Raw genomic sequence first — 22,731 nt, 5'->3', positions numbered from 1 at the left:
TGGTATCACCCGTGGCATGTGCAACGCTCTTAGGCTCACAAACGCCACGTAAATATGCGGCGTCCTCCTTGATGCCCCTCCAACATGGGAAGCTCAGACTTACCTCAGGGCCTTTGCACATGCTGGCCCATCTGCCTGGGATGCTTTCCCCCCTCCAGATCTTTCCATGGCTCACTCTAGTCCTTTACGCAAGTCCCTGCTCGGATGCCACCACCGCAAAGAGGCTGTCTCTGATTCTCCCAGCTAAAGCTGCATGCGAGCACCCCCATCACCCCTTATCTCAGCACTCCTCACTACCTGACACACACCTGTCTCTCCATCCAGCCATCCAGCCATCCATCTACTTTTCCTTCCTCCCCGTCTTTCCTTCCCTTCACTACTGTGCCCCAGGGTCTGGAACAGCGCAGGGCACACGGTAGAATTCAGTAAATTTGCATTTGATTGGAGAAATAAATTAATATAGTTTCTTTTTATTTTTTTATTGTTTTTTAATGTTTTATTTATTTTTGAGAGGGGGGGGCAGAGCATGAGCAGGGGAGGGGCAGACAGAGAGGGAGACACAGAGTCTGAAGCAGGCTCCAGGCTCTGAGCCGTCAGCCCAGAGCCCGACGCAGGGCTCGAACTCACAAACTGCGAGATCGTGACCTGAGCTGAAGTCGGATGCTTAACTGACTGAGCCACTCAGGTACCCCAGTATAGTTTCTTTTTAAAATACATTTAAGCTGAAAAGCAAATCACTTTAAAAAAAAAAAAGTATTAGGTGAGTAATCTACGTAATGCCATCTGGCAAACAACAGGGAGGTACTTCGTGATGGGCCCACATATGAAAAGGCTGTGCCTGAGACTGGGGTTTGGGAAATGCTTCCCTGAAGCTATTCTGAGATTATCTGGGAGAAAGAGGAGAATTTCTCCCTCCCTGCCCTGAACATCTTTGACCAGTCCCTGCATCTTTTCTAGTTGGTGCTAAAGACCCCTGATCGCCTAGTAGGTACCGCACATTCTTCGATTTCTTTGGTGTCCTCCCCGCCATTACGAACGGCCACCTGGTTCTCGCCCTCTCTAGCCTCCTCACCCAGGGCCAGACGCTCCTGGGGGCTGCTGGGACTCGACCATTTCTGAGCACCTACCACGGGCCCAGCTCTGAACTGACGTATATCATCTCTAAATAGTAGGTAGTATCTTCCCCATTACACAGATGAACAATTACCCAAGTTACACACCTAATTGTGCCCGTACAACATGTCTGGGATACGAACCATTCTTCCCTCCGTGACGCTTTCCTCCACGTTCAATAACACTCCCTCCAACTTACTCAAGTCATGCTGCTTTGGCTACTCGATTTGCTTGGCATTGACTTCCAAAAGCCGTGACCCTTTACAGAGATTATGCTGGGAGCCCCAAGAATCCAGACGCAAGGGGGGCCTCAGAGGGAAAGGCCTCGAGAGCCGAGGCACGCACAGAAGGCCGTGAGTTAGCCACAGGCATGTTTTGTCCAGCTTAAACCCTATTTTTCACTTAAGCATCGATTGTCACTATTAACAAATCGGGAAATTTGGCACCCAAGTCTGAGTTGCTGGATTTTCTTGAAAAGCCAGATGGTCGGGCCACGACAGGCCCACAGTCCTCCACAGCAGCCACCAGCTGGAACCGGATGTCAGACGTCCCCTTTGGAGACAGCCTGTGTTTGCCTGGTTCCGAGGACAACACTCCTCCCTACTAAAACTCACCACAACCGGTTCTGCTCATTTACAGTCCCTGTCCCTCCACTGAGTTTATGACCCTGACCAAAAAGCAGGGAGTCCGGTCTACGACTGGAAAAGCATTCTCTATGCTGATAGGAAAGGGGAATTGAGAGAGGCTTGAAGAGAGATTTGGATCTGAACGGCCCTCCAGGACAACAGATGCGTGCGGGTGCACATTTTAACTGGGCTAAAGGATGTGTTCGTTGCACAGAAGTCACAAATAATCACACCCGGTTGTAAATATTCTTTATTACAAACTCCATACCCCGCCAATTAATTCCCACCCAAGGGTTTTGCAGGTGGTTTGCCAAATTCTTGTATCCAAAGCCAAAGATCACTGCCCTGCAGCCACGACTTGACGAGATCACACTAGGAATAAACGCCCGGCGACAGAGGAGCCCCCCCCCCCGCCACAGCCCTGGAGAACGAACGAGTGTAGTTTCGACATGAAACACGGGCTGAAATTTTTGTTTACGAGGGCAAAGCAATGAAAATGCGGGTCAGATCGTGTTTGTTGTGTGGGGTAACAGCCTTCGAATACGGGAAGAACATTCCCTGAATTTGTCGTGCCACTCACGTGTCAGCCACAGACGCGACAGACGCGCTCGCAACGTGCATTGCTAACATTGTATCCATCACGCCCTTAAGCCTGGGACACCAAGGAAGCGGTAAGTCAAGCCCCCACTGGCAGCGATCCCTCAACCCCCCCCCCCCCCCCGTGCCAAGACACCCCCCACGTGGGCAGTTTTGTGTGACCACGTGACATCCTGCAGGCAGCATCGGAGGGGTGGGGAGGGAGGATGTCCCCTTGTCTCTTGTAAGATACGCAAGGAACCTCCAGGGCAGAGCAAGAGGTAGCGAGATAAGGAAGTGATGGGTTTTTAGCATGTATTACTTTTGTTGTTAATAGAATTTATTGAAGTGTGAGCTTAAATAATTTAATTTCTCTAAATGGCTTTGTTCAACAACCAGCTGGCAAGAGTCCTGAAAACTTAATGACGGGCTCTCACGAGCTAGGCTGAGGGGCCTCCCGCACACCACTGGGTGCAAGAGAAGCATCTAGAACAAGAGGAGAGAAGCCGAGAGTCCAGAGTCCAGAGGCCACGGAGCAGGCACAGATGACCAAGGTCGTCCCACATCAGCGCCCTGGGTCTGCGTTAGCTTTTCATTTGCCTCAGCATCCAGGAACTCATCTTTTTTGTTTTTTTAATTTTTTAAGTTATTATTTTTGAGAGAGAGAGAGCATGCGTGTGAGCAGAGAAGGGGCAGAGAGAGAGGGGGACAGAGGATCCGAAGTGGGCTCTGTGCTGACAGCAGAGAGCCCGATGCGGGGCTTGAACTCACGAACCATGAGATCATGACCTGAGCTGAAGCCGGACGCTTAACCGACTGAGTCACCCAGGCGCCCCGGAACTCACTCTTGCCAGGCCCTTCCTCTGGTGACCTCTGGCCCGAGTTCCTTGCTTAATCTCTGACTCACCCCTCAGGGCTGACCCTTAACAGTGTCTCAAAGGTGGGGGCCTCGGTAACTGAGGGTGAACAGAACCCCCCCCCCCCCGGCCCTGACTAGCTGGATGGGACCAGCTGAAGACCCTCCTGCAGTCAGACAGGGGTTAAATACACCCCCGGGGGCCCAATCATCCCCATTCTGTAGATGTGGAAACTGAGGCTAGAGGGAGTTGTTACCCAAGGCGACAGAGACAACACCAGCATCCAGGCTTGTCAGCCTCCAAACCCATCTCCTTTCCGCAGAGCTGTCCTGCACCATCCTGGAAACAGCTCCCAGGGCTTGCTTCACACACCATGTCAGCTCTTGGATTCTAGTGCATACGATTCTGGAATTCTATTTACCATTCCCCTAATTAAAACTCACATCCCCTAAAGAGATGGCCGGCAGCTTGAGAGCAGGGCTCACGCTGAACCTGTGTTGAATTAGCAGCATTTAGAATTCCAGCTCATTGGCATCGGATGTGATCTTAAAGAACTCCTTGGTCCAGGTCCCCCATGGTACATATCGGGGAAACTGAGGCCCACGGTCATGTCGCGATGACACCAGGGAAGCGGGACTAGAACTCAAGCAGCCTATCACCCAGTCTGAGCTGCTGGTGACTGTGGGGTCACACAGATCGTGACCTGAGCTGGCTCCCCTCTGACCGAAAAGTCCCAGCCGGATGGAAAAAGAGAGCTGAGAGTATAGTGTATCCTCATCTGGATTTGGGGGTGATGCCAGAAGAGACTTCCTTCCAGGACCGGTTCCTTAGAGGTTCTCTGAGAAAGCCCGAGGAGCAAAGGAGACTCCATGAGATGTTGTCAATATAGGTCCTGCAGGGACGTGCAGAGACAATGGGGAAACCGCGGCAAGAAGGCACATCGTCAGGGGCCCTCAGAGCCTGAGATTCAAAATGAAGACTTCTAGGTTCTCAAATTTTCTCCTCTTTCACCCGGGGCCAAATAGACCTCTTCTAAAGCATGGGTGACTCCTACAGGACCACCTAAAACTTGTGCCCCAGGGGCCAGGCAAGCAGGAAGCTGGAGACTGTCTGCTAAAGCCATGGTTCCAGCACCTTCCCAGGCAGATGGATTCCTCAGGAGGCGGCAGCGACCTCGATGCGGGTGTATGGGATGCCAGCAGAGCTCTGCCGGGGGCCAAAGCTCAGGGCGAACCTGTCAAGGAGAGTCGCAGGGTGGAGGTGGGGGGGGGGGGGGACAGTGAGTGTCCCCGTCTGTCTCTGATGTCAGGGCTTGATATCTGAACTCTAGGGACTAACTAAAGTGAGGACTGCCAGACCCTGTCCAAGCCCCTCACTTTGACCTGTCTCTTCCTGAGGTCATGGCAGACCCAGCTTCCTTTCCCCACAGGCTGGTGGCCCGGCCTCCACCGTGTGACCCCAAGTTACCAGCCTGCACTCCCCTCCCTCAGCTGCAATTACGTCCTGCTTTAGCCCAAAGCCGGCTTCCACCTGCCTTTCTGCCTCCTTAGCTCCTCATCCCAGAGGAGGCGGCTGGAATCTTCTCCCAGGAAAGCCCGTATGGAAGAGATTCCAGTGGCTCCTGCTATCAGATTAAAGCCCATTTCGTGTGTGTGTGTGTGTGTGTGTGTGTGTGTGTGTGATCTTTTTTTTTTTAATGTTTATTTATTTTTGAGAGAGAAAGAGAGCGTGAGCGGGGAGAGGCAGAGAGGGAGACAGAGGATCCGAAGTGGGCTTTGCGCTGACAGATGTGGGGCTGGAACTCACCAACCACGAGATCGTGACCTGAGCCGAAGTTGGACACTCAACCGACTGAGCCCCCCCAGGCGCCCCTAAAGCCCCTGTTTCTCAGCCTCCCCTGCAGGTGGGTGTCGCCAGGTTCTGTACAAAGGATGTGGGTGGAAGTGACAGGTGCATCTTTCCAACTGCGTCCCCCTCTGGCCCTCCCCTCTGCCGGGACTGTGGCGGCTCACCGTCCCGGGCTGTGTGGGAAAGGTAATGCAGAAGAGAAGGCAGAACGAGCAGAGAGAAGGAGCCTGGGACCCCGGATGACCTCTCGGAGCACAGCTGCCTCCCCAGCCGTGCTCCGAGCAGCCGGATCCGTTTCCTAACCGACAGGGTTGGGCTGCTGAGGGGTCATCCAGAAAACAGGGGGTGTTCCGCTTGCAGAGAACAGTCAGGGGCGGGGAGGAGCAGGTTGGAGGCCGTTACACTGGACTAGTTCTGCGTCCCTTCGGGGACCAGGTTGGGTGGGACTTGGCAGGCCGGGCAGCTGCGGGAGGCGAGTTCTAACTCACTATTAGAGTGACTTATTTTTAAAAAATCGTTTAGGGCCTCCCAGGAATAGAACGGGCAGTCAGGTGCTGGGGATTCCTTTTACTACAAGAAGTAACCAGGGACATTTGCCAAAGGCATGTAGGATTACAGGTCCCTTCTGATGCCCCTATTCCTCTCTTCGCTTATTTGAATGGCCCAAGGCCCCACGAGGCTGAGATTCTCCACTCCTCGCTATGATCTAAAGACCTGCCGTGATCAAGCTCCTACCAACTTGGATGGTCTGATCTTCTACCCCTCCTGCCACCCTCCCTCCCTCTGTTCCAGCCACCCTGGTTTCCTCGTTGTTCCTTGCATATGCCAGATTCGCTCCCAACCTCAGGGCCTTTGCACTTGCTGTTGTCTTCGCCTGGAATGCTCCTCCCCCTCATCTTTACATGGCTGTCTCCTTCTCCCGAACTGAAATCGCACCTCCTCAAGGAGGCCTCCCCTCTCTGACCACCTACTCTAATTTGGCCACAACGCCTTGCCCCTCTGTCCCCCTCTCTGTGAATCAGGCCTTCTCAACAGATTTCACTGTTTCCTTTTCTTCCAGCTACATATCACTCCCCAAAATGCTCTTGCTGATGCCTCGATGGGCTTGTTTATTTTCTGTCCCTACTCTCAGCCTCCTTTCTGCTTGTTTATTTAAGTCCCTACTCTCAGCGGCTCACTGTCTGTTTCCGAAGGCCCAGACACTGCCTGGCACAGAGTAGGGGCTTAATAAACACCCACTGAACTGAGTAGATTAAGCCCACAATTCTCTGTGTGTGACTTTAAAAGGCCACCATTATAAAATTTTCCTCTACGCTTCTCTGATTCTAAGATGCTGCGACATTAGCATTTTACTATTCTAAGCTCATGTGATCCCATAACGGCATGATTTTAAAATTCCCATGAGCCGGGCCTTAACGTCACGTGAAATTCTGCTGTAGGTAGAGATCAACAACTCAAGGGAAACAGCTCCTGTATGAGGCCAAGACAAAACTGACTGCATCCAGGCACTAAGAGGGTCAGGAAGAGGAGAAAAACGCTCTCTTGCACACAGAAAGTGTGAGGACTAAATCCTGAACTGATTTGCTCAGGATCTGATGTGACTCTTTCCCAAGGCCCAGCCCCGTCCCCTCTCACCGTCTCCTCTGGAACAGCTGGTCTATCTCTGCCAGTGACTGGCCTTTGGTTTCGGGGACAAATACATAGATGAAGCCCAGGCCGAGGACAGCGGTCAGCCCGTAGAGCAGGAAGGTCCAGGACAAGCCGATAGTGCCTGGGAACAGGAGGGCGGGAGTGTGGGCAGGGGCCCAGCCCAAGCCGGGGAAAGGAGACAATGAGCGAAGGGCTTTGTTGAGGCAGAAACACAAATTATGTTCCAGAGCCATTACCATTCTCACCTCAGAGGCCATGACCTCTGAGCAACCTCCCTGACCAGCTTGGCCTCCATTTAATCCCCAAGCCAGCAAGGAGAGAGCTGGCCTGGGAGTCAGGAGGGCTCGGGGCCAGTTGTCTCCCTACCTGCTGGCCTTGGGAAGGACGCGTTGGCCCATATGTGATATGGGGGTGGTCAGGGTGTGATACAATTCTCATCACTCCCTCCCGCCCCTCCCCCACCTCCCCATCCTCCCTCCCTCCCTCCCTTCCGCCCATCCTTCCACCCCTCTCCTTCCCTCCCCTTCCCTCTCCTTCCCTCCCTTCCTCCCTCCCTCCCTTCCTCCCTTCCTTCCTTCCTTCCTTCCTTCCTTCCTTCCTTCCTTCCCTCCCCTCTCCTTCTCCCCCTTTCTCTCTCAGTTATTCCACATAAAGGGGATGCTCGAAGGCTGAGGCAAAACGAAGCAGCCTGGCTTCCCTGAGACTGGGGGCGGGAGACTGACACTGTGGGCAGATCCTTCTATCAGCCTTTCCCACAGGCCCCAGGGGTGGCTGTGCCTTTGAGGAGGAAATGCTTGGCTGCAGAAAATGGGAAAATAGCTGAGCCCTAAGAACTGTGCCTTGGGGCTCACAGTGAAGGAGTCCTTCCCACTTTGGCCCCGGTGACCAGTGGTCTTGGGCCAGGAGCATCTCAGCAACTCGGAGGTCCTTTCTGGGTGTTCTCGGCCCAGAACACTCCCCCCCACCCCGCCCAACCCTACCATGGCTCAGACTGGGTTCGAATGCCAGGTAGGAAGAGATAGTTGTCATCCCAACCAGATAGAAGATAGAAGAAGCTGACAGGTGGGCATGAGCCTGTTTGAGCCGGTTTAGAATAAAAAAGCTCACAACTCCTATACCCCCTGGTCTCAGACACATTCTCACTAGTGCGGGTGTAGACTGGCACCCGATCAAGCCTGGAGACTTTCACATTCTGCACCAAGTCTGATTTAGAGAATAGTTGTCTTGCCACAAGTAGGGACTTTCCAAAAACTCCCCTGCTTTAACGGTAAGGGCCTTTGGGCTACGTGAAGAAAATGGGCTTGTTGGGGGGCGGGTACCAGAGCCCCACACTCAGGTCTCCAGACCCCCCCATCCCCCCACCGGGGGCTCGTTCCCTCCCCTCCCACACCAGTCAGATGGCTTCCAGATGCAAGACTGGACGTTTCAGCTCTTCCCTCCTTCAGTCCCAACTCCCAACTGCCATTCAGGCCGGGCTACTCACTGATGGGGCCTGGAACGGAGTAGAAGCTTCAAAGGTCGTGTCTTCTCTCGTCGTGGTTGCCTTGCCTCCTCCCCCCTTCGCACTAGCCCTCCTTTGCGGAGCCGCCCCTCCAACCTCTGTCCAGGCGGTTGGGTGAAGCGGTCCCCCACCCACCCTGACTCCAGGGGGTGGTATACACCCCAGGACGGGCATCAGAATCTTACAGCCCTCCAGGCAGGGATGGGCATCCCAGGACTTGGGTCAGAACACCGGGAAAGAAACGCTCTCCTTCCGCGGGGGTGCCCAGCCACGACATCCACAGGTGGCCGTCTCGGCCACCACGAGGCCGGGCTGCCTGGGAAGGAAGCCCACCGCGCGGCAGGCAGAGCGGAAAGAGAGTGGAAGCTGGTGACAGCTTTGTGGCAGCCCGTGGGTCAGCCTCCCGCTCTCCGCGACTTAAGACAAAAATCCTCCCTTTGGTTCATAAACTGGTTTGCACTGGGTGTTCTGGCACTTGCACCCCCACAGGTACAGAAGCCCTGGCTTCCCGGATCTAGAGGGGACGGGACCTCGGAATTAGGTCACAGGACTCACCGATGAGGTCGAGGAAGGAGAGGCTGACGAGGAGGTTGCTGGCCCAGTTGAAGCTGTTACAGAAGGCGAAGGCTCTGCCCCGGATCTCCGCGGGGTAGATCTCGCTGAGGACGAGCCAGGTCACTAGGACAGGAGAGCAGGGCAGACTGGTGGGTTGCGGCGGGGACCGGGGCCTGGCACCCCCCGGTCCAGCGGGCAGCCCCCAACCACAGAGTGTCAGGCCCCCGACACCCACTCCGCCCGCCGCCTCCCTCCTACTGCGGTAAGAACTCCTTCTGAGTAAACCCCGAGTGAGCTATCCAGGGGCAACATTCAGGTCTTCTGAGGCTTGAAGCTTCAATAATTTGGGGGCCTTTGTAAGGAAAAAAGGAAAAAAAAAACAACTAGGAACAGGAAATTAGGCCCCGCCCTCCGAAGGAGTGCCCACCAAGGGGCACGGCCAGTGGAAGCTTCACTGGCCTCACGCTCAAAAGCCACCTCTGGTGTCCTTCTGAGACCCTGACTGACGCGGTCCCCAACCTTTCCCGCTGGGTGGGGTAGAAGGCCGCAGAGTCACCTGCGAGAGAACCCTCACCTACCTGGTCCAAATCCAAAGGAGAAGGCGCTCACAAAGACCATCAAACAGACCAGCGCGGCCCAGTGCAGGAGGACGCGCTCTGGGGCAGAAGGGGGTGCCGGGGAGGCGGGGCTTAAGGTCGGCAGGGCCGGGGCGGTGGGGTCCCCAGCTCCGGGAGGAGGCTGGGTCGTCTCAGAGGTCGACAAGGCCGGCCTCCCTTGGTTCTCACTCGTTGTCGGCGGTGGAGGGGGAGCCATGGCCCTCGGCAGGCCGGAGTCCCCAGGGAGGCCTGACAGCCTGGTGGCATTGGGCACGGCCAGGCAGCTTGGGCCGGAGGCCATGGGCACGGCAAAGCTGACAAGGCCTATGCCGCTGACCGACAGGGCCATGAGGGCACAGCCGGCCAGTAACAGGGCCCTGCGGCCCGCTCGGTCCACCAGCCCCATGGCAGTCAGGGTCGCCAGCACCTTCACGGCCCCGAGTCCCACAGAGGCCAGCACCGCGGAGGAGCCTCCCCGGAAGCCCACCGCCTGGAAGATGGTGGAGGCGTAGGACAGCACATTGGGCTGCCCCGTCAGCTGCTGGAAAATCACCAGCCCCAAGCCCACGGCGGTCCGGCCTCGCATGTTCTCCCGCGCCCTGAAGAGGTCCAGGAGGGAGGATCTTGGCCTCGCCAGGCCCAGCTTGGAGGTCCCACCTCCCTGGAGAGGAACGAGGTCCTTGGGCGCTGGAGTCTCGGCGGTGCCAGCAGGGAGATAAAGGAGGCTGAGGGACTGTAGGAGGGCAGGTGCAGCGGCCCAGCTGAACATACGCCTCCATCCCCAGGGGGCGCCAGCCAGGGCGTAGTTGAGTGCGTAGGAGAGCAGGATGCCCGCGGTGACGCCTGCCTCGTAGAGGGACACCAGCACGCCCCGCTGCCGCGGCCCCACCAGCTCTGACACATAAATGCAGCAGGCCATGGAGGAGAGAGAGATGGCAAATCCAGCGGCCAAGCGCCCCAGGACCAGCCAGGCCAGGGAGCCGGCCAGGCCTAGGCTCAGGCTGCCCGCCAAAAGCACCAAGTTGCTCCCAAGGATGGCTCGTTTCCTGCCATACTGGTCGATGAGGACGCCGCCCACCAGGGAGGCCAGGAGAGCCCCCAGGAGCAGGCTGCCCACCAGGAGCTCCTGCTCCGAGCAGGACAGCCCGAAGTCCAGCTGCAGTGGCAGCAGGGCACCCGATATGACTGCCAGCTCATAGCCGAAGGTCAGGCCACCCAGCAAAGACACAGAGGCACACAGGGGCAGGAGCAGTTGGGGACGGCCTGGAAAACAAAAGTGACAGGAGCAGAGTTCAGGACGGCTCCTTGCCAGAGCATCCGTCCGTCCAGCTTCCCCTCCATCTGTCAACCCCTCCATCGGTCCATCCAGCTACCCCATCAGTTACCCGTCCATCCATCCGCCCACCCATTCATTCATTCATCCACCCATCCCCTCCCCCCTTCACCCGCCCACCCCTCCACCCATCTGCCGTCATTCTCCTATCTGTCCGTTTACTGTTCCATCCGTCCACCCACCAGTCCGCTCATCCCTCCGTCCACTCCATCTATATTCACCCGTCGAGTTATTAATCAATCTATCCATCCAGCCCTTCACCATCCACTCCTCCATCCGTCCGTCTGCTCCCTCTACCACATATTCATCCGTCCATTCCCTTCCTGTAGCCTTTAATTCACCATCCACTTATTTACTGATGCACCTGTCCACAGACACAACCATTCATCCCCCATCTTTGTTTTCCATCCCTTCTGTACCCGTTCACACACTTACCCATCCATCCATGCATGCATCCATCCAATCTTCAACATTTTATTTATCTGGCATCTACAACATGCCAGACTGTGTTCTTGGGGCCGGCAGTACAATGGTGATGTCGTTTTATATATATATATATATATATATATATATATATATATATATGGCAGACATTTATATATATATATATATATTCAGGTGGTGATAGGAGTCACAGAAAAAAGCAGGGAATGTGGGTTGAAACTGATGGAGGAATTCAGTTTTAAATAGGGCAGTCGGTTAAGGCTTCTCTAAAGAGGGAAGATTTGAGCAGAGATCTGAATTGAGTGAGGGTGAAAGCCATGTACAATCTGGGAGAAGAACATTCTAGAGAGGGAACCGCAAACACAAAGGCACTGAGGCAAGACAGTTTTTGGTATGTTTGAACAATAACCACGAATATTAATAGCTAGTGCTTATGTGGCACTTACTAAGCGTGTCTTAAGAACTTTATGTGTACTTACTCGTTGAATTCTTACCACAATCCTGTAACATATGATTATTAGCATCATCCTTTAAGGCTCAGTGAGGGTAAGAAACCTTTCCCATGGTCACACAGCAAGTGGTGGCAGATGTCGCCAGAGAGGGCAGGCTCTCAATCGCTGTGCTATCAGCAGAGGTCAGGGTGGCTCGGGTGACAGGAGATAAAGAGACAGGAGAAGTAGGCAGGGGCCTGATCACGTGGAACTTGTTAAGTCGTGAAGACGGTAATGAATTTCATTCTTAGTGGAAGGAGGCAAGTCTTTGAAGGCTTGAGCTGGGCAGAGAGAGGTGATCTATGGTACTCACCAGCACATGTGACTCCCGAGCCCTTAAAATGTGGTCAATGTGATTAAGGAACCTCATTTTTTATTTTATGTAATTTTAATTAATTTACACGTAAAAATTTCTAGCTAGCAGCTACCATATCGCCACTGCAGTTACAGGTTACTCTTAATTCTTCTTTTTTAAAAAAATTTTTGATGTGTATTTATGTTTGAGAGGGAGAGAAAGAGACAGAGTGCAAGCAGGGGAGGGGCAGAGAGAGAGGGAGACACAGAATCGGAAACAGGCTCCAGGCTCTGAGCTGTCAGCACCGAGCCCGACGCGGGGCTCGAACTCACGAACCGTGAGATCGTGACCCGAGCTGAAGTCGGACGCTTAACCGACTGAGCCACTCAGGCGCCCCAGTTACCCTTAATTCTTCATTCACATGCTTACACTTAGATATTTCTAGATGCATCTAGACTATTCCAGCAGTATCTATCTCACCCACGCCCATGCTGGTCCTGACAAGAACATTGATAATACAACAGCCAGATTCACTGTTTTCTCTGGACCAGGCACTGCTTTGAGCACTTTCAGTGCAATAACGCATTTGACTTAATGTAACTTCATGTGGTGGCTTTTATATTATGAATGAATAGACTGACCACCAGAGGTGAGGTGACTTATCTCAGGTCAAAAGTAGCTGAGCCTAGATTCAAAGCCAGGCAGGCGGTCTGGCTCCACAATCCACGCCCTTCACCACTCCATTACAAAACCTTGGCAAATGGCGATTTTGCTCTCTTCTCTCTTGCCTCTATCTCTCCCCATCTCTGTCAGGCAATTTTTGTGCAGGGGAAGGAGTTTCATAGGTGGAAGGCTCACCCCCCATTTCTGTTCCCCCTTCTGCCTCCCAGCCCTGCCCCCTGGGAGGTAACCCCCTACCTTTCCCTGGCTGGCCCCGCGTTTCCTGCTCACGACCCGTGAACAAACCCCCTAGGAAGATTGTGCGACCCAGGTCCTGCCCTGTCTTCGCTTCCCTTTGCCCCCATCTCCCTCGGTTCCTGGAGTTCACTGGCAGGAGGGAAGGTTCTTTCAGGCCGTGTGAAGCAATCGGGTGAAAACAGAATTTGTTTGCCATTTCCTCAGCTCCTCTTGAGTTGAAAGGGAACCCAGCCAAGGGACTCGGAGGCAAAGGTGACTATCGACAGGTTCTGCTGGAAAATGCATCAGGGCAGATTCGAGTCACGGTGGGAAGAGCAGAACAGCAACGATAATAGTGAGACAGAATAGTAATGCAACCGGGTGTCATTGATTGAACATCTCCCCCACGGAAAGACTTTAGTGCCTTCTGTTAACTCATCTTCACAACCGCCCCGAGGTGGTGCAGGTGCAATTGTCCCCACTTTACAGATGGGGAGGTAAGGCTCAGACTCTTCTCACAGGCGGGAAGCAACAGCATCAGGCCTCCGACACTGATCCAAGTGACTCCCAAACCCATATACTTAAGAGCTCTGCTGAACTGACCTCAAGCAAGAAGGACAATCAAGGAGAGGTGGGGTGTGAGGAGAACAGGGATGCAGGTTCAGAGAGGGAGGGGAAATACTGATACATTAGCCCTCAGGGAAACCCAAGTCACAAAGCATAGTGAAACGACGGTGCCCCAAGAAACCACGAAGGAGAGGCCCCAAGGAGTCAAGGCCATTAGAACGACTAGGGAAGTACATTCCCTTCCTAAAGCTTTCCATGGCTCCCATCGCCTGCTCGATCAGGTCCTTAGCGTGTCATTCCAGGCCCTTACCTGAGCTGAAAGCCCCAGCCGAACGCCTCGGTCACTTTCCCACCCCGGCTCTGTCCGCACCTCCCCACCTGCCTCCCACAAGCCCTGCACAACTGGTTCCCAGCACGCACCATCCATTTTCACTCCCACCTACCCCTCCTTCATTGCCTGTGCTCCCCACAGGTCCACGTATCCTTGTGGGTCCCAGCTCACGGTCACCTCCCAGAGGGGTCTTGAGTTGCACGTGTCGGGTATTTGGCAACCCCCCCCCCCCACCCCGGCCCCAACCCCGTCCTCTCTTGGGGCTCTGGTCTTCTTTGCCCTTTGTCTCTCAATCTGCTGGTTTGGGCAGAAATGGCCGCCCCCACCTCCACCCCCACTGCCTCACTCCAGGGCCACGGCCATGACCCAGATCTGACCAACCAGCAGGTTCCCAGGCCCTGGGCAGCGATGAAAACCACTTGGCTGAACCTGGGCCAGTGTATTTGCTCACCGTAGTTTACCTGCTTGGAGCAGTTGGACGCCATCCTCCCCCTTGGTGGGGGCGGAGGGGTGGGAGGGTTCCCATGTCTGAGGCCATGGGATTTTCAGTGACTACCTTTGTTCTTTTTTTTTTAATTTTTTAAAATGTTTGTATTTATTTTTGAGACAGAGAGAGACAGAGCGTGAGCAGAGGAGGGGCAGAGAGAGAGGGAGACACAGAATCCAAAGCAGGCTCCAGGCTCCGAGCCATCAGCACAGAGCCGGACGCGGGGCTCGAACCCACGAACCGTAAGATCATGACCTGAGTGAAGTCGGACGCTTAACCGACGAGCCACCCAGGCGCCCCACCTTTTTTCTTTTCTTCCTACTTTTTAAAACTTCTTTTTCTTTCTTTTGTTTTGTTTTATTTTGTTTTGTTTTGGTTTAAGCTAGTTCAAGGGAGGCCCTGGCTAACTCCTGTACATCTTCCTCAACTTTCCAAGCCACGTTTTTCACTTCCAACCAGCTCTGCATTCCCCCTTTATTTGCTTACACCATCCCAAGGTTGCTGATGTGTCTTCCTTATTAAACTGGGAAGGGCAGGGACGGAGACTTCCAGTCTGTGCATCCTGAGCCCCAGCCCCGTGCTGCCGCCCAAGAGGGGCTCCGTAAGATTTCTGCCGAATGAACCAATGACTGAGCCGGGGACTAGGGAGGTGTCACTGCGTGGCATTCCAGGGGCCTGTGTCAGATACATGTGAACCTAAGAGAATGCTCCAGGACAGCCGGAGGGGTCCTGTGAAAGCCTCAGTCCTTCTGCTCACAGCCCTCAAGGCTCCCACTCTATTCTATTCTGAAAAGATGCCAAGTCCTGATAGTGGCCTTCAAGGCCCTGCAGGATCTGCCTGCTCTCTCCTGGCTCCATGCCAGCCAGCTTCCTTGCTGTTGCACCTCATTCCTGAACTCAAGGCCTTTTACCAGCTGTCACCTCTGCCAGGAGAGCCCCCCCCCCCCCCGCCCCGCCCCATTCCTTCCCTCTTTCCCTCTGGTATTTGCTCAGACATCACCTTCTCATGAGGCCTTCCCTGGCCCTCCACGTAAAACCGCAACCTCCCCATCACATCCAGCACTTAAAAAAAAATTTTTTTTTTAATGTTTATTTATTCTTTGAGAGATAGAGAGACAGAGCATGAGCGGGGGAGGAGCAGACAGAGAGGGGGAGGCACAGAATCCGAAGCAGGCTCCAGGCTCTGAGCCGTCAGCACAGAGCCCGACGCGGGGCTCGAACCCACGAACCACAAGATCATGACCTGAGCCTAAGTTGGATGCTTAACCGACGGAGCCACCCAGGCGCCCCTCACATTCAGCACTTCTAACGCCCTTCCCTGTTTATTTGTCTCCATGGTACTTCTCACCCTCTGGAAGAACAATATATTTTACATATTTATTGTTCTTCCTGACCAGAATATTGGCCCCAAAAGAACAGGAATTGTTTGTTTGTCCTTAGCTGTCTCCCTGATGCCGAGGACAGTTCCTGGCATTCAGCAAATACTTGTTAAATAAACAAGATGATGGAATGAAGGAACTCTGGGGGGCTTAGGGAATCCAGAGAGAAAGGATCCGGACTCTTGGGTGTTTGGAGACGTCTAGGGCCTGGAAGCGGCCACACTCCACAGCAAGTAGAGTAGATTCTGGCCCCCCAAGTTCGAGCCTAGCCTGGGTTTGGGAACTGCTCTCCCTTGCTATGAACTATCCGTCTACATATAGGTTGTATGTGAAGCTGTCTCACACTGGAGGAAATCCCTTAATCCCCTAGGCCCCTCTCTGTGGAGGACAGGGCTTCCCAGGGAGAGAATCAGGGAGTAGAGGAAGGGGCAAGAGGTCGGGTTTGGGGTAGCTGTATCACCAGCTGCAAGTCCCCGGGAGCCTCCCCTGGGTGACCCTGGAACAGCATCTCAGCCAGAAGTCACAATGCATTGGGGCCCTCCCCTACCAGAGATCTGCCCTGGCTTTCCCTGAAGCTCCAGGGAGAAGGCGGAGCAAAACTGAAATATGCAAATACCCTTACCTGGGAGGCTGGCCTCCAAATGTCCCAACACAGCTCATACTTAGGGAGCACTCACCACCGCCGGCCAGACCGCCACTTCTGGAAGCTCTATCTGTATCAGCCGACTTAATCCCTACAGCAAACCTATGACGTGGGCCCTGCTGTCATTCCCATTTGACAGATGCAGCAGCCAAGGCACAGAGAGGTGAAGACATTTGCCCAAGGGGGCAGTTTTGTAAGTGACAGAGCAGAGGCTCACCTTGGCCAGTCTTCGACTCCAGAGTCCCAACACTGGGTGTGATGGAAAAGGAAAGCTCACGTTAAGTGACCGTTCACCGTGGGTAGGTGGGGGGCCGAGCCCTTTTTGTGCATTTGCTCGCCATTTTCACGGCTGCCTTGTGATAAGCGTCTTGTATGTGGGTCGTTCCATAGATGAGGAAGCCGAGGGCCAGGGAGGTTGACGAGATGATGGACCCAGAAGTGGGAGAATGGGTGCTGGAACCCAGGTCTACACACAGGACCCAATCCCTGAGAAAGGGAGCCCGGGAAAGCGGCATGGGGTCTCTGGGGAGGACAGAGCCCGGTGCCAGTTCGATTGTACCTCCCTCCTTCACTCCCACTCAGCCCCAGTCCTGTCCTTAGGTGATGTTCAGTCAACAGCTGTTGAATTAACTTAGGAGGCAGCAAAGGGGTAGGAGGGGCAGGTGCAAGGGACCAGGGTCAAGCTGAGTGTTCTTGGGAGGACCTCTCTGGGCCCAGGATTCCCTTGGGCTCTGGGGCAGTGTGCCTTGAGGGTTAAGAGCATGGACTCTGGAGTCAGAGCTGGAATTGGTGATCAGTTGTGCCATGACTCTGCATGAGAGGCTGGGTGGTACGGTGCTTAGGAATGCAGACTGCAGCCAGAGTGCTGGGGTTCCATCCCAGCTTTTTTACTCCACAGCTGTGTGACCTTGGGCAGCTCCCTTAACCTCTCTGAGCTTCCCTATCTACAAATGTGGATATTAGTCATATCTGCATTGGATGCCTGTCTAGCTTACAGCCACTGTTAGCTATTACGATTCTCCACAGAATGATCCAGAGTTGAGTTTTTAAAACACAATTAGGGTCATGTTCCACCCCAGCTTAAAAGCCTTCTCCAGCTTCCCCTGTCATTCGGAATAGAATTCAAACCGCTCACCCTGGCCTACAAAGGCCTACACAGTCTAGCCCCTTGCCTAACTCTGACCTCCCTCCCACCCTTTTCCCCTTGCCCACTGTGCTCTGGGTGCATCGGCCTGACCAACCAGCTCACTCGTGCCTCAGGGCCTTTGCACGTGCTATCCCTCCCCCTAGAAGCTCTTCTTCCAGATCTTAGCAAACCTGTTTCTCAGCTCCAGTGCCTCCTCTGGCAGGCATCTGCTCTCTCCCTACCTAAAGAAGCCGCCTCCCTCTCCAGTATCACATGACCTTATTTTGTGTGTTCCCCCGCATCCTATCACTCCTGGAGATTATTTTATTCATTTACTTGCTCATCCAGCTTCTCAACTGGAATGCCAGCTCCATGGAAGAGAGGACTATCGTCTACTTTGTTCCCCGCTGAGTCCCACAGTAGAGGGACGAACGACGGAGTGACCACACGAGGCTCTGGATCCAGAGAGCGACATGGAGACCCTAGTCCCCTGTAGCAACAAAGAAATTCTCTATTCCCCTCCCACGCACCCACCCAGCCCCAGTGCTGGATTCCAGTCTCCCCGTCTCCCTCATTGAATATCTCGGAAGCAGAAGTTTCGCCCGCGTTGCTCACGGCAGCATCCGGAGGCCTGGCAACAGAAGTGGTCAGCAAACTGATGAATGAATTTGCTCCTTTCGGAACCTCGATTTCTTTATCTGCAGGCTAGGAGCGGTCTCACTGGCCGGGGGTGGTTGTAAGGCTTGAAGCGGTCAGGAGAAGGCCTGCCCTGGGTCCGCAGCTCAGTATCAAGTAAAGAGCACTCTCGGGTCACTTTTTTCTGGGCAGAAAGGAGCCTGGAAGGAAGTGCGCCCGCGTCCCCTCCCAGCGCGCAGCCAGCCAGGCCCGCGGTCCCCACCCGAGTGGGTGGTTGGGGGGGGGGGGGGGGACGGTGCAACAGGGGGCGGGGCGCGCACGGATGGGGTCGTCGGGGCTCCCCCGCGGCAGCGCCCGATCTCCACTTACCCATGGCGAGCTCGACTCCCGTGCGAGCGGGGGCGCCGGAGCCGGGGGCGCATCCCCCGCCGGAGTCCCCGCCTCTGTCGCCCGACAAACTTTCCGGCCCGCCTCCCGCCCTCCTCCTCCTCCCCGCCCGCCTGTCCACAGCGCCACCGCCACGTCGGCCGGGCGGCCTTGGCCCCCTGTGCGGGACCATCCCGGCCTGGCTGGGGTCCCCAACCACTGTGCTCCTCCTGGCTCCCGCCCACTGTCATCCCTGTTGTGGGGGACCCCCACATGCTCCTCTCCCCTGTGCTCCCTGCAGCCCACATTACTAGTCCGGCCTCTCCAGCGTGTATACACACACACACACACACACACACACTCACTCACTCATGTGTCTACTGGGACCGGGACACTCACATACCTGGTTCAGCCACTCAGACATTCCCTGGATTCCCTGACCCTTCATTGGACAGTTGGGACACCTCCCAAGTACCCACAGGCACTGTGGTGGGCCTTAGCCACGGGCTGGAAGAACAAGACAGACTTTTTTTTTTTTTTTGTAATTAAAAAAAAAGTTTATTTATTTTGACAGAGTGAGAGAGCGCACGCAAGCAAATCGGGGAATGACAGAGAGAGAGAGAGAGAGAGAGAGAGAGAGGGAGAGAGGCTGATGCCGGGTTCAGCCATGAGATCATGATATGAGGCTAAGTCAGACGCTTAACTGACTGAGCCACCTAGGTGCCCAAACAAGACAGATCGCGTGTGTGTGTGTGTGTGTGTGTGTGTGTGCGTGTTCTTGTGGAGTTTGCTTTCTCATGGGGGAAGAGGAGAAGTGCATGACTGCAGGAGCCAGAGACGCACCAACAGTGATTAGGGCTGGGCAGGGAAGGAAACCAGGCTGCTGGATGTACAGGCCCAGGTGGCTGTTCCAGCTGGGGGCCTGGGACAGCTGCCCTTAGGGGGGATATCTGAGCTGAGACCTTAGGTGCCAGGCAAAAGGAAGCGCAAAGGCGAAGGCCTCCATGGAGGGAGCTTGTGGAGTATAAAGAAGAGAAGTGAGGCCATCGTGTCTGGAGCACAGGGGGAGGTGGGGAGAGCAGAGAGTGGAGGCAGATAGAGCCCAAAGGAGGGGCTGGCCAAGGCCAGATCGGTTAAGGCCTTGAGAGGTCAGGGTAGGGAATGTGGATCTTTTTTTTTTTTTTTCCAACGTTTATTTATTTTTGGGACAGAGAGAGACAGAGCATGAACGGGGGAGGGGCAGAGAGAGAGGGAGACACAGAATCGGAAACAGGCTCCAGGCTCCGAGCCATCAGCCCAGAGCCTGACGCGGGGCTCGAACTCCCGGACCGCGAGATCGTGACCTGGCTGAAGTCGGACGCTTAACCGACTGCGCCACCCAGGCGCCCCGGGAATGTGGATCTTATTCCAACGGACACAGAAAGAATCGGGGAGGTCCAGTGGGTTACGGGGAGCAATGGCCGAAACAGGAGGACCCGAGTGACGGAGGCTGGTGGGAGGTGAGAGAGAGGCTGATGTGGACCAAGGGAGTGGAGGAAAGTAGGAAGATGGCAGATAGACTCAAGAAGGACTCACCGACTGGGAGAGGAGCAGCTTGGGACAGAGCTCGGTTCTGGCTGTGCGACAGTTAAGGTCCTCATTAGGCATCCATGTAGAAATAGGTAGGCAACTCCATATATGAGCTTTTGGAGCTCTGGAAAGGAGCCAGGCTGGGGACACCCCACTAATGCTCCTTCTCGAGCAAAAATGCACGTCTAAGGTCAGCACTCACACGGCCACGGGCTTCTCCAAACTCTCAATGCGTGTTCACACAAACGCACTCGTCCACGGGCATCCACAGCCACACTCTCACCCAGCAGGGATCATGTGCACTCACACACACATACACACACACACACACACACACACACAGACACACACACAGCCATCTCAGCAAAAAAAGAAGCATCGACAACTCCTTCTGAGCCAGAGGACCCTTGTACAGTTCTCAAAATAATAATGCCTGGGGCAGTTTGAACCATGGCTCCAAAATTCTTTGTTCCATCCCTTGAAATCTAAGTGGGCTTGGGACTGCTTCAACCAGTAGGTGGCTCCAAGTGGCCCTGCGTTGACTCCTGAGACTGAGTCACTGGGACAGCGACACCTGGAGCCCTGCTGATCTCTGTGACTTGCATTAAAGTCACGAGGGTGGGTACGTGCTGGCTGCCGGCCTCTATCTCCCCTAGAGAATAGAGAATCCCTCTTCATTTGTTTCCCCCAAATGAGAAAGGAAATGATCTAATTGGTCCTTTGGGCAAGCATCTTCACACACCGCTTCCGTTGAGGGTGGGCAGGACCTATTAATTCATTTCCTAGACAGCAAAAGTGATGAATGTCATCTTAGAGATTAGGTTATAAAAGATGGCAATTTCCATCTTGTTCGTCCTCTCCTGATGTCTCACTCACGCTCTCCGATGTAAGCTGCCCAGTGGAGAGGTCCAAATGGCAAAAGGTGAGGGTAGCCTCCAGGCAATAGCCTGTGAGGAACTAAATCCTGCCACTAATGAAATAGTCACACCAACAAACAAAAAAAGAAAGTCTGTGACGATACAAAAAAAAAGGGGCACCCGAACTCATAAAAGTTGGATTTTCTCTGCTCTGAAAAGTCAGAGAGGGCCTCCCTGAGGAAGTGACATTTGAGCTGAGCATGGAAAGATGTCTGGATGGGCTGAGGCAACAAAGGGAGGGAAGAGAACTTCTGGCATAGGAAACAGCAGGTGCAAAGGCCCTGTCGCAAGAGGGAACCTGATAAGAATGAGAGACTGAGAGCAAGTAAATGTGTTTGAAGATCAGAGAGCAAACAGGAACGTGGTGGGAGACGAGCCTGGAAGAAGGACATAGGGTCCCACGCAGGACCTCGTGGGTCTTTAATCCTAAAGGGAGCCCCTTTAGGGCTCCCAATAGGGAGCTCCCAATAGGGAGCCTCTGAAAGGCTTTAAGCTAGGTTTTCCTACCATAGGAGCCAGAACCAGTCTGACCATAGCAAGCTTGGGACTTGCAAATATGTTTGTACAGTGGATTTTCCAAAGGAGGGGTTCAGACAGATTTGGTAACCATGGAGATGTCTATGTGGACACTAACAATTATGATAATGAAGCCACAAACTTGGGAAACCGGGCGTTATAAATAGAATTTGTTCCGGGTGCGCTTTGAGTAGTCTGGGCTGACGAAAGGTGCTGGAAACCACACTGTGCCAACACAAAGGGTCTGATGTCTGAAAAGGTGGCTCGCCCTGTGTGTGAACGGCGCGCACGGACTGCAGAGCTGAGGGCTGGTGCCATAGCAACCCTTGGACGAAAGGGCCTTTCTTCAGTAGTATTTCAAACAGGGTCCCGATGATGGGAGAAGGAAAAGGAACGTATGCAGCATTGTCTGCCATCCACACCCTCACAAGCAATATCTTATTTAATCTTAATAATTGCCACAGTAAAACTATCCTCGCTCTGAGGATGATGAATCTGAACCTCGGAGAAATGATATTTGTGCTTAGCTCCCTTCCTCCTTGCTTCTAGAGCAGGTCTCTGTCTGTCCAGGCCCAAAATGCCAGATCCTGGGGCGCCTGGGTGGCTCAGTCGGTTGAGCGGTCATGGCTGAGTCGGCTCAGGTCATGATCTTGCGGTCCGTGAGTTCGAGGCCCGCATCGGGCTCTGTGCTGACAGCTCAGAGCCTGGAGCCTGTTTTGGATTCTGTGTCTCCCTCTCTCTCTGCCCACCCCCCGGCTCATGCTCTGTCTCAAATATGAATAAACGTAAAAAAAATTTTTTTTAAATGCCAGATCCTTACTTTTCCCACATCCTCTGCAGTTACAGCAAAGGCACGTGGGCCAGTCGTGGCCAATGTCCTGTAGAGGAAGCCCGGTGTGAGAGGAGGGATGTCCAGCGAAGGGTTTTTTCCCAAATAAAGATGTAGAGGACATAGCACCTCTCTTCTTCAGACAGATGTGTTTGTGTCTTCATATCACGTGTAGAGCTTTGGTGGCCAGCTTATGACAATAAGATGACAAGTGTAGGGACCAAAGCTGAGGCTGGCGAAGGGCACGAGGGTAGAAAGATGGAAAGACCTTGGGTCCTTAAAATTAAAAAGTGCCTGAAGGACGCTTGGGACCCCTTCCTAAAATTTTGTTCCGTCAGATAATAAATGAGCGTATTGTTTACCCAGAGTAAGCTATTTAGCTGACCAATCTGCTACTTTCAGCTTAAAATATCAAAACTACGGCAGTCTAGGGGCGCCTGGGTGGCTCAGCCAGTTAAGCGTCAGACTTAGGCTCAGGTCACGATCTCGCAGTTCCTGAGTTCAAGTCCCGCGTTGGGCTCTGTGCTGTCAGCTCAGAGCCTGGAACCTGCTTCGGATTGTGTGTGTGTGTGTGTGTGTGTGT

General features: G+C 54.1%; 1 protein-coding gene across 1 annotated transcript; it reads right to left on the bottom strand.

Annotated features, from left to right (window-relative positions):
• Positions 1 to 2,790: 2,790 nt before the first annotated feature.
• SLC2A10 (solute carrier family 2 member 10) lies at positions 2,791 to 18,433 on the bottom strand. Its single transcript, XM_086702380.1, has 5 exons — positions 18,321 to 18,433; positions 9,305 to 10,585; positions 8,727 to 8,849; positions 6,656 to 6,791; positions 2,791 to 4,406 (listed from the first exon to the last, which is right to left on the bottom strand). The coding sequence occupies exons 1-5, from the start codon at positions 18,322 to 18,324 to the stop codon at positions 4,328 to 4,330; spliced, it is 1,623 nt and encodes a 540-aa protein (XP_086558506.1). The 5' UTR covers positions 18,325 to 18,433; the 3' UTR covers positions 2,791 to 4,327.
• Between the last annotated feature and the right edge of the window lie 4,298 nt (positions 18,434 to 22,731).

The sequence above is a fragment of the Puma concolor genome, chromosome A3 (assembly GCF_028749965.1).
Source record: "Puma concolor isolate L17-30 chromosome A3, mPumCon1.1.hap2, whole genome shotgun sequence".
NCBI classification, from domain to species: domain Eukaryota; kingdom Metazoa; phylum Chordata; class Mammalia; order Carnivora; family Felidae; genus Puma; species Puma concolor.
This window is presented reverse-complemented; position numbering and strand designations above follow the sequence as displayed.